This window comes from Pogoniulus pusillus, chromosome 20 (genome assembly GCF_015220805.1).
Source record: "Pogoniulus pusillus isolate bPogPus1 chromosome 20, bPogPus1.pri, whole genome shotgun sequence".
Taxonomy (NCBI): domain Eukaryota; kingdom Metazoa; phylum Chordata; class Aves; order Piciformes; family Lybiidae; genus Pogoniulus; species Pogoniulus pusillus.
In genome coordinates, this window is record NC_087283.1 from 7,125,331 (window position 1) to 7,137,888 (window position 12,558).

At 36.1% G+C, this 12,558-nt stretch overlaps 1 protein-coding gene across 12 annotated transcripts in view; it reads left to right on the plus strand.

The window, feature by feature from the left end:
- Positions 1–12,558, plus strand: part of CDH13 (cadherin 13) — a 497,598-nt gene that overhangs the window by 341,567 nt on the left and 143,473 nt on the right. For 10 of the 12 annotated variants that reach the window (XM_064160012.1, XM_064160014.1, XM_064160019.1 and 7 more), the window contains one exon: positions 6,692–6,870. In XM_064160012.1, the coding sequence (XP_064016082.1) occupies positions 6,692–6,870 (179 nt within the window). Of the gene's footprint in view, positions 1–6,691; positions 6,871–7,308; positions 7,548–10,278; positions 12,389–12,558 lie in introns of those variants that run through there. The other 2 variants (XM_064160015.1, XM_064160018.1) reach the window with 2 other exon arrangements.

A 12,558-nucleotide genomic window follows, 5' to 3' on the forward strand; every position in this document is an offset into this window, starting at 1 on the left:
AATAACAGCTAAGAGAAGAGTCTATACTTGTTGCTATTCCGGTAAAAATCCATCATATTAACTCTTCTTGACAGGGCTGGATGGAGATGAGGTGAGGGTGGCTTTGAAGTGAAAGACTTCCAGTTCTCTCTGAATTCCATAATGCAAATAACTGACAATATTTTTTTTTACTAACTTAAGTAAAGTCCCTTAAACATCTATTTTCTCTTCTTCATTTATCTTTATTAAGAGTGCCTCCCTACTTAGAGGATGGGAGAAACTGGGTATTAACTTCTATTTTGGGAGAAAGTTAAATGACTGATCTAATTTTGTCTGGTTTATTTTCTGTCTTGAAATTTAGGGGAAGCTTTCTACTACATTCAGAAGGTAATTTCTCATGGGTATTTCTGGATATGAAATTTACATCAGGCTTCATATCTTTATATGACTTTAAAAAGTGCTGTCTCTTAGCAATTTGCATTGCTTTGACCAGGACTATACCACCTGGTAAACAGGGAAGAGTAGAAGGATGGGAAACTGTTAAAGAAAGGTAGAGAAAGTCAAAAGAAAACATTTGGATTATAAACCAGAGATAAATGCAGAATATATATATTTTTAGTAAGCTCTTTGCTTGGCTGTTCTTGACTATAAAGTTTGCATCTGCATTTAAACAACTTGTATACATCTGAAATGAAATTTGAGTGGTTGCAGGCAGTTCCAATTTTATATGGGAGCTGGGAAAACAGCATGGTGAATCATGTGAGTTGTAAGCATCTCTCACTAAATATTTCAGCTGTCAAACAGTTCAGATCAAAGGGCTGAGCAAATAAGAAAGTCTATCTAGGCAAGAGATGTTGAGTCTGATACTTTTCACTTCTGGTAGTTTTATAAAGGAAGGAGCTTAGCATCCCCCATTTCCACTGGTGCAGTTGTGGTTTGGAATTTAGCTTACAATTTTAGGCATTGGCCTATCTCCTCCAGGATCTGAGGTAGCTTTCTGGCAGGTGTCTGACAAATTCAGTTGTCATGATGCTGAGTTAAACAGGGATTGTGGCAGTTTCTCGAAGGCTTTCAGAAAATAAGGCAGTATTCTTCTGTGCCTTTTCAAGAATAGTCCTGCATTGTTTTGGGGGGTGGGTGGGTGGGTGAGTTTAGTGATGTTTTTATGTCCCATCTAGTTTTTCTTTATTGGGATTTTTCTGTTTTACTTCTAGTGCTAGCCAATGTCCAGAGAGAATGTGGGTCCTCTGTATTTTCTGAACATGCCCAGGGCTGAATCTTACTCTCTCTGTTTTGGATAGCTGTTCTTTCACACATAAATCACTCTTCTGTCATATTCACCTGCTGTGAGATGTTCAATGCATATCATCATTTACATTAAACCATTTACTTCAGGAGAATGTGTTATATATTACTTTGTGAATTATGTTATCTGACATATAAGATTATGTAATGAATTGCCAGTTAGAATATTAGAACAGTGGAACTTTTTATGGTCTATGGTCATGATCCAAGAAGTAATTAATGCCTTTTTATAATGGTCTTCAATGGTCAAAAGGGAAGTAGCCACAAGATTGCAATATTTTACAGATTCAGAAATCAGGTAGAATGATAATTAGGAAAAAAATGTGGTTCTTGCTTAAATCTGTAGCCTGTTCCTATCTGGAGGAACTGATATGGGTTTTTCACTAGAATTCCATTGTTCCAAGTCCATCTGAAGAGGCTGGAAGTGAGCAAGGGTGATGACTTCACCATGTCTGAGGAAAGAAAGCTGCTTTCCTGAAAGGATAACAATAGGTTGAGGTAGAACTGGGGGAGCTGTTAAGTGGAAGACAGAGTTCTAGGAAGGGCATAATCTGAGGAGCTTCAAACAGTAGGACAAGAGTCACTATTCTTTTCCTCTCCTATTTCCCTTATTTCTATTACCCAGAGGTTTAGAGTCATATTAAAGAAAGGATTAGCTCGATTCAGGAACACATCACAGCACTTTCTTTCCCATGAATCCTGTGAGTTTAAGTGGGAAAAGTCAATATTTTTTAAAAAGTTGAAGAGTTTGGCATACATTCTGAAATAGAGGAGTTTCACTCCTCATGGACTATGTCATGCTATCTGTAGTCTGTCAGATTAATGTAAAGACTAAAAACAACTCTTTTTTTTTTTTTTTTGTGAGAGAAGACTCACAGTATCTAAAATGTCAGTTATCCCAATCAGAGACCATAGTTTTCATGTTTTGAACAACTCAAGATTTGTTATGGAACTCTGTACTATGAAAAGATAAACACCACTCTTTATTTGCTTCATAATTTTCCTGATCTGCACTAAGTTTCAGTATACACATGTACCACAAATCTCATAATCTGGTATGTTCTGATAATACAGGCATCATTTGGGAATCCTTTGTGGGCTAGCTAGTGTTTTCAGCCAGCAATTTTACCTTAAAAAAAGTTTCATAGTGGTGGAGACTAACCACAATATGCCAAAGCAGCATCCACATCACTTAACTATGCAGATTCACTTACTGACATTTCATATATCAATGTCTTGCCTGGAGCAGCAAACATCTGAAAGCTCTTGATGCCATTTTCAGTCACGTGGTGCTTCACTCTACAGTATAGCTGGGAAAAGCACTATACATAACCAACTTAAAACATCATAGGAATTAATAATTTATTATGTCACAAAAGTTGTGTTAGTCATGAGAAAAAAGGTTAAATATTAGCATTGCTAGAAGTTGATCCATCCATACATCTTTACTGCTTGATATCAACTAGGGATGCCCCATGATCTCTTACTCAGTTTATATGCTTTCTGACTTCATTAACTCTCTGTAGATAGTAGCAGCTCTTAACAGTTCACCTCTTAGCATTACTGAAATTTCTTTAATATATCAAAGCAAAACAAAAGTTGTTATTCATTCCAAAAATGATAGTTAGCACACACTTCCACCACTGCTGATTATAGTATGTTCATATGCCCAACATATGGGTTTGTGATGCCGTCTAAACTCTAGTTTAAACAGTATGTACATGCCCTGAATTTGCCACACATCAAATTAGACAATATGAAGAGGCCCTGCAGGGTAGAAAATGATGCCAGTTGTGACATAAGACATGTTAACAGCCTGAACTGGTTAATTCTTCCTAAATGTCTTCTCTACTAAATAATGCCTTCAAGTTTTTAATAACAAACATAAGATAATAATTACAGTTGCAATTCAAATGTACTTGATTAGAACCATAATAGGTTTTCTTCTTATGTTTGTTTTGCTTCCCTGTGGCTTGTTGTATAAGATGACAGCCAAACATGTAATTAGTTATGATGTGTGCAGTAGTTGGGAGGGTATTGTCCTTTCATCTATTTTCTGAAAGTTGTTGTCTTATTTTATCCTGTAGTAATAAAGGTAGTGTGCACCAGAGATACAGGTAGGTCTCTGTATTTCTTCCTTTTTTTCATCCCATTTGTCATTTTTTTCTTCTTCTTAGATTAAAATAACTTTGCTTTTTGAAATAATGCCATTATGCCATTATGATCAGTGCAGGGGAAGTACACTTGAGCTTCTGAAGAAGGTGGAGACAAAACTTAGCAATCCAGTCATGTTAATTAGGAAAGTAAACTCTATTCTTTCTGTAATACATCTAGAAAAGATTCAATGCACTGAGCATGCAGCAGAGACTCACAAAAATAACATGAGGAAACTCCATGGGCAGTGTTTGAGCACTAAAACTCTCATAAAGGTAGAACAGTTCAGACCTTAAATAAAATTGTATTTTAATGTTAGCAGTCAAATTCAGAGCTGTCTTTTAAGGCTGTAGTCTTAAGACAATTATTCATATTTCATCAAACTAGAAAAAAAAATACCTCATTTCCAGTACATTCCAGTGCTATTTGTAAACCTGGCAGATGAATGACTAAATAAAGAAATGGTAGTTTTCCCCCAATGAACCATCCTCTTTAATGACCACACTATTGTGTAAACATTGTGTTTTACTTCTTAATGCCTCAAGGGAAGTATTTTTTTGGCAGTATTTTCAAGTCAACATGGTCAAATGAGTAACCAACAGATTGATAGATTCAACCTCTGGAGCAATGACTTGGCCAGTGGGAAATATGTCTGATCAATGAGGAGGTCTTGGAGGTGCAAGTAGAGGTTTTAGGTCATTATGGTAATAGTGAAACTGCCCAGAAGGTGTGACAAATAAACCATGAATGCTGAAATATACCACAGAGTAGCTGTACCTTTACTGGAAAAGGCTTCCTGAGTATCTGCACATCACTGACAGAACTATAAAGTTGCTGATTTTGCAGACATTTCTTCCCCAGCTTGATAAGTTAATATATATTGTTTAACATGGTAATGTAGCAAGCTGTTGTTTTCCAGTTTGAAAGCCAGCTGCATTTGATTGATGCCAGGAATGGAAGTATTTATAAAATGACACTGAATCAGAAGTAGTCAGTTTATGGGTCTGGGGAAATGAATCTTTTATGAAGAATAAAACTTTGTGATGAAGGAATAACACTGAGGAATTTTGTATCTTGGATTTTTGTATCTTTTGTACTGGATGTATGCTACAGAGCCTTTTAAAGTAAAAATGTGTGCCACTGTATTGTTAGGAAAGATATGTCTACAAGCATTGTATTTTGTGCTGGTCCAATCCCAAATATATGGTGGGGTGTGTTCCTTCTGTGAACACCTCAACTAGGCTAGGAAAACTCTTCCCTGGAGTCATAGATACCAAACAGTTCTTGGAATATATTTTAGCTTCTGGTTTAAAGCTGTTATGATTTTTCAGGCATCAACCACAAATACAAGCCCATTCTAGAAGTTTGCATATATGGAGTTTTTTGTTAGCTGTATTTTATTGGAATAGAATACAGAGCTCTATGCTTTGACATGAAAGGACAGCATTGAACTCTGGTTAGTTTGCAAATCTGCCTGTGAACACAAGAGTGTAAAGGATATGTTTCTGAGGACAGGCATTCTCAACATGGCTGCAGATGCCTAGCACTAGTTTTCAGCCTATTACCAGGGCATCCTATTTTGCTTTTTGGCAGCTCCTCTGGTTGTTGTAGCAATAAGAGCTTATAGGTGATGTTTAAAGGTGTAGGTTTCTGCATCATGAACACAAAACATGTACAACCTTATACACACTCTACTAATGCATAATATCTAAAGACATCCTCAAATTTTATGAGCACTTTTACATCTGTTACATGAACTTATGAGAACAAAATAACTGCTTAAATGTAAATGCCACTTTGATGGTAGCAAGAAACCACCATCTCCAAATTTTTGACAGAATCAACACAGAAACAAATGGGTCCAATTCTCTACAGCTTTTCTCCTGGATCTAAATCTCTATGCAAAATAAATGTAAAATTCTGCTCTTCTGAGTTGCTGGAATTTTTTATCTGTGTGCACCAGAGGAATGATTACACAGAACAAGATAATGTCCAATGACTTGAAGAGTTGAAGAACTGCAGCTGCTAAATCAAAATCAGATTCAGATCCAGACGTTGTATTAAGCTAGTTTTAGGACAGACTTACTAGAGATTTTTGGATTTAAATGAGATCTTAAAATCTGCAAGTACCTTCCATATGTTTATCACCAGAAATATTTCAGTAGAACTGTCTAGGACAACTGGATTGAGTATATATTTTAATCAGTTTCTAAAGCTCTGCTGAGCGTCAACTCCTCTGATAGATTAGTAATGGTAGCAACTGTATGGTCTAATGTACTTTGGCATAGCATGTTATTTAATTGCATTTTTCAGGAAAGAGCTGTATACTAAACCCCATTGAATTTCAGTTGTGGTTGGGCACTATTTAAGACTCCTTGAAGGGGGTCTTCATTTTTATTTTGGTAAAGTCTTGTGACTTAGGAGATACTAATGAACAACATTATCTTATATCAATATAATAAATCTCTTGACATATGATATCTAAAAAGTAGCCCTTGTGGAATGGGTGAATCTTTTTTCTTCTGAAGAAAGTTCAAACAAAGCAGGTGAAAATATCAGGGTTAGTATCATCTTGTTGTATTGGAAAACATGGCACGGTATCCAGAGGTAAGCTCCTTTTTGAGCTGTCTGACCTTTAATCACTGGTGAATAAAAGCAACATGCTGTCAGGTCTCTGTTATTTTTCTCAAGGGGGAACTCTGCCTGAAGTAGCAGTGAAGCAAAACCTTTGAGAGCTTATATTCAGGGTCACTACAACAAGAGGCAAGACTTTTTGCTCTGGAAAGTATAGCAAAAGTAACAAAGAAACACATCCAAACAAGACAGTTCTGTTTGTTTAACAGTGAACCAGTCAGTTATGTCAGCCTGTAAATAAAGCTGGGTTTGGTTTGTTTTGTTTTGCCACAATATTTTAATCTTTATTTGATTTTAAGTGTCTATGCTTCGAGACTTTCACAAGGAATATAAACTCCCTGATTGTCATTGTGTATGAATGAGACATATTTCTGCTCTGCAGACATTTCCAATGGACAGTCTTCAGCCATGTCTGCCCCAGCAGGTTTTAATTACTTGTGGTTCTCTTGCCACAAAAGGCTAGTAACACCACCACAAAGACAAGGCCAGAATACATAACCCGGTGAAGCTGCTTAGTGGTCTTGGGGAAAGAATTATGAATTGTCCCCACCTGGTTCTCACAGATGAAGGCAATCTTTCTCATTAATTGGATTCTCTTGTTTCTCCACCTGTCTCTTAGGAACGACTGTGATGCGTATGACAGCATTCGATGCTGACGACTCCAGTACAGACAATGCTCTTCTGCGGTACAACATCCTCAAACAAACACCTACCAAACCATCACCTAACATGTTCTACATTGATCCAGAAAAGGGAGATATTGTTACAGTCGTGTCACCTGTGCTGCTGGATCGTGAGGTAAGAAGATTTTCTTATTGACAGTCTAACGTTTCAATGTTTATGCCTATGATCTTTTGATATGAAAAGAGGTTTAGAGCATTGCAGTAGTGGAGATTCAGCTGTCCAACTTCGAGGAGTCTTTTAAGAGATATCGGGTTTTTTTCTTGTTTGGTTGTAAGAAGCTATATGCTGTGATTTAGTAAGTGGACAATTAATCTCCATGTGATTTTAAGATGAATTACCACAGTACCAAAATCTATGTTTATTATAGGTCATTAACATTATGAGAGCATTATTTGGTAGCAAAGAAAACTTATGTGTGATCAATTCTTGCCCAGAAGATAATAAAGCAGAGAACTAAACCTCTATCTTAACAGATTTTATTGGAATACATGAGATCTGCGAAGCAATTCAATGATGACCTAAACTGTTTCTCTGTAAATCACCTTTGATTAGGTATCCCTGTGGGCTCTTAGGTTCCTGAAGACCAAGCTGTTTTCTTTGCTGTTTCAAGTATGTGCTGGTCTCCTGAACTTGTCTTCTCAGTTAGATTCAAGACTGTCCAAAGTTCTCAACATTCAGCATATTATTTCTCATTTTAACCAGATGGAAATGAGCCTCATACCACTTACTGTTTTAGGCAAACAACTTTAATGCAGCAGATATTTAGTAGGTAAACCAAACACGTATTTCAGACATAGTTCAATAAAGCTAAGGTCTGGGACTGTAGATCTATCTTCTAAGTTTAGAGAGATTCTAGTTCTGTCATGCTTGTGTGTGGCTGGCTACAGAATCAGACCTAAGTTAAAATTTATATAATCACTACTTTTTTAGCTGGAGTTTCTCTTCTAAAATCGTTGTTTCAGTCCAAAGGCTTTATAATTTTTTTCTAAAGTCAGTTTAAGTATTTTTATTCCTAACAAGTAACCATTCCCCAGATGAAACCGATTTACTCAAAATTAGAAAATCAATGGAAGGGAATGAACATGCCTGCTTTCCTGGTATCTTCCAAAGGTCACTGATGATTCATGAAATAATGATGCTGTCTCCATACAAGTCTGGCCTCAGTTGAATGGGTATTATGGCTGGGTAGTATATCCTGAAAGCAAGATCTGAATTCCTCATGATTGTTAATAATAGTCGATTCAATACCTTTCTTTTGAAGGTGACATGGCAAACTGCAGACTTGTTGGAACTGCAAAGTAATTTTTGTTGTTGCTGCAAATTCTGTGTTTTATGAGAAAAAATGCAGGGCTGTGTAAAATGTTAACAGTAGAACCAGTTAAAGTCCAGTCGGGTAAAAAAAAAATATGGAAGAAATATTATCTTCTATTTCCACTTGGAAAAACTAGTCCTGGTGACTCTGACTATTAATGAAGGCCAATTCAAACCAGCAACTTCTACTAGATTCCACTTAAATATTAAATTGTGTGTGCCTGTGATTTTTCTGTCTTTTATTAGCTCTACTTGTTATTTATTTGAACTTGGAAAGTGAGTATCAGGTAAAAGTAGATTATTCCTAGTTGTTCCTTGTAGATGTACTATTAAAAGCCATATTAGCCTTACACAACAGTTAAGAAGCTGAATTAAAAGAAGAAAAATCTCTATGATGGACACAGAGAAGGAAACTATTTATTATTAGTCCTATGTATATGCACCAGAGTTGGTACAAATTCTTTTAAAGCATGTTAAAACACTGATTCGAATTACACATATTTTCCATTGCTTTTGGCTAGTTTCAGCACTGCGTGTATCTTGACAATTTGGAACAAAAACTCATTTCACCTAAGACAAATTAACAGGATGTAAATTGTTTAGGGAGTTATTTGTGTATTTTAATTGTAAGGATCATTTACTTCATGTTTATGCATTAAAGGGAGACTGGGTCATTGCCCAGTGGGCTATAGTGAGATGTGAAGTTACAAACACCTGTCTGGCTTTACACATCCAGTATAGCCCATGTTATTTTTCCATGCTTCAGTATTTTCAGAGAAGTTCCTATGGCATAGCCTCAGAAATTCTTGTTTCAATGCAAAGAATCAAAATACAGATATTTACCCTGAAGTAAAATATAGTTTGGCCATCTAGAGAGCTCAGATTTTATACAGTATTGAATGTGGGTGGGAGAAGGTTAGTATGTATAAGCAAGCACCTAAGATAATTTTAAGGAGATGAAAATTAAATATTTTTTTCCTGGTAATACTTGAGAGTTGAAAGTACTCTTAAGTAGACACTTTTAAAAAATAAATCAAAATTCAAAATAAAGGAAAAAGGAAATAACTTGTTCCTGGTGAACCTCAGCTGCACGTGTTTGTTGTTTTAGCTACACAGATTAACTCAAAATTAAGATAAACTTGTTAAATTCCTACAAGGCTTTAAAATTTCTTTTCCTGAGGCTGGCATTTATGAAGCCTCTTCCTAAGTTGAGAGTATGGAGATGAGAATGGTCCCTGATGTGTTAGGTGATCTCTCCTTCAAAGGCTGTTCCAAAGCTCTTCTGTGCATAAGGCAGCAACAGGAATTTGTAACATAAAAGGCACCACTCTGTCTGTAGGATTGTTTTGTTTCTTCAGAATAGAATAGAATCGACCAGGTTGGAAGAGACCTCTACTATCTAGAAGCAGAAATATTGTCTGGAGTATTTTCATTGAGTTGCCTGTCCATTTCTAGATCTCTGACTCAATTATTACCAAAGTTAAATAAAAGAGTTGAGTGGGTGTTTGGCTTAGTGTGGATGGGTGATGGTTTGTGTTTTGGAGCTGTTTCCATACGTAGTATGACCTACAAAAGCATTAAACCAAAAAGTCATTGCCTCCAGAATGCATAAAATGTGTATCTAGGAGTCCTACAGGTTACATCCAAGCAAATTGGTGAGTGCCTTTAATTTTTATTGACATCTGCTGAGGAAGTCCCAGTACTTCATGCCTCCAAGGAAAGACTTACTAGCATGCAGGATTTTTATTTATATACTGGTATATTTTTATGTATATGATTTTTTATATTCAAAATTGTTTCCAAAAGTCCATAATCCTCAGGGTTTCCAGTAAACCTCAGATAATTTATCAAAGAACATCCATTTTCATTTTCAGAAGGCAGGTAAGGACATGTTTTTGAAGATTAATGTGTCTTGTTTTTTTGGTTGTTTGTTTTTTTTTTCTAAGGAGGGTTAGATATCCTTGAATGTGTCAGCAATAAAGATTGAAGAGTGTTAAGGGGAAAATTATACCTTCAGATATCCATTGGAGAATAGATTCTGATTCAGAAATTCAGAGAGAAGGATGCCCTCCATCAAAGTGTATGGTTTAAAGGACACAAAAAAAAAGAGAACAGGAAAACAAAAACAAGAGGTGGGAAAAAATAGAAGGGGTGAAGAATGAAGAAAAAGGAAAGAAACTTCTGGGAAATGTTCTGAATATTGTATTTCAGGATGAAGAGTCCACTTCAGTGTGACACTTCTCTGCAGTGAAAGAAAAATAATGCTCCTTATGTGCACTGAAGAAAACACTTGTGCTCTTGTAGACTCAACTCTTAAATTTCCTTTATGGGTCAGTAATCAGTTTTTCTGCTGGCACACAATGCTGTTTTGCCAGTGTTACAGACCCCTCTGCTCTGCAGAAAAGCAGCTGTATGATTTGTATAAATTTTATATGACCAAAGTGCTTTAAGAAAACTGCCACCATGGTTGCTGAGTGAAATATTTACTTCTCACAGTTCGAGGGGTAATGTGCTTTTACTTTTGATAGGAACTGCTGTGCTTGATTTGAATTAAAGTTAACAAAAAGTTTGACACACATGCTACATGCTGGTCTATATGTTGCTGATGTTTTTAAGCACCTCAAGAAAACTTATTCAAGCATTCTGTGATTCTAAGAAAGCCTTGACCAGCTTCAGTTAAATAAAATATATGCTCTCCAGTGAGACTGACATTCAGAATGCCTGCCTCCATTTCAGTGCATGAGTGCTATATATTTGACCAGTCTTAGTCCATCAGCCTACCATTGTTTGAATCATATTTGAATCTCTTTATTACTTGGAAAGATAGAGCTGCAAGTCTTATGTCATAAACCATGAATTACATTAGCTCATCCTGCTCATGTTTATGTGGACCATTTGTAATAACGTAATAGGTGTCTGAGCTTTCCACTTAACCAGATGACTCTAAGCTTTAAACAGCAAATGCAAGAAAAAGTAGTCTGTAACAACTAGCAAATGCCCATTCCTGTTCACACATTGATGCATGACTGCACACTGGCTAGCAATTTTTCAAGTCAACAGTAGCCCACCAATACATGTTCACCAAAACACTGCTCTCATGAAGGAACAAATGCAGTATAAATATTCTTTACAATATGCAACCAGTTCTGCTGTGATAAATAAATCACAGCTGCCTTGTTGATGGGGCTTAAGGTCTCTGAAGGGTTAGCAGTAGGAAATAGAAAAAGCTTGTCCACTTCTGCATGTGGACACTACCTTCTTTATCCATATTTTCCATTTCGGAGATATGTGTCTTAGGCAGTCAATATACTTATTACTGACTCGATCTAAATGCAAATGCCGAACCAACAGTGCACTCTCATTTTTAATGAAAAGATATTAATCTTTTCAGCAAATGTATTCCACATTTGATCTTCATATTAACCTCTAAAATATTCATATTTACAGTGATTGTGGGAAAACATATACCTTGGAGCATATCAGCTCAGAGCTGGAGTAATTGTATCATTTTGTCATGTCTTCTCTGACAGAATTCCCACTTGCACACCTATAACTTGTTTTGCAATATAGTAAATTCCATTGCTGCACCTAAATTTCTATGGTTTGGGTTTTTTAGTGACAGATACAGCAATATCTCAAGTTTCTTTTCTGCTAAAATGCAAGATAAACAAGGCATTCATCGTTTTCCCTTGATTAATGCATTTTATGTACTGTGTTTTCCTATGCCTGCAACCATGAGGAGCAGTGAGACAGAGAAGCAGCACAGGTCTCAGATCTCTTTCAGGAGGTTATTCCATAGTCCATTATATCTCAAACATTAGAAAATAGGGAAAAGGAAGCTTCCCATTACAATGCCTAGGCTATGAACAAATGGACAGGGAGATGGAAAGTGCTTGTTAGTGAGATATAAACTCATATTTAAAGTTATGTTTATGATGAACTTTCCATCATTTGGTCTCAGATCTCTGCAGTAAGAAAGAATCATGTTTATGAGATGTGCCAATAATTCTTAGTTATGTTTTTGACGAGAAAGCTCATTAAGTCATTCTTAAATCTTGAAAGAGGCTGCACAAAAGAGGTGAATAAAAGTAGAAATGATATGTCAAAATACGAACAGCATCATTTGGATTGGAATGGTGAAGACTCTCACTGCCAGAACATTAGAAAAATTGCTCATTTTAAACAAAAAGTCTGATTTGCATAAAGCTGTAGTGGCAGATTTTCTGCAAATCTTTCATTTTGTTATTATCTGTTTCCACATTCGTTTAATTCAATATAGGTTCTTTTTGAGGGGAAAAAAATAAAAAGGCTGAAATTACGAGACAGTGAGTGTGAAACATTTTTTCTACAAAGGTACATGAAGGATGAACATATCACATCAGGAATCTCACAGGTAGAAGTTTCAGCACCAAATACTAACTCTGGGCACTAAATAACAAAATCATAAGGCAGATAAATCATTGAATGGCTTCTCTTCAAAACACTGAGCAC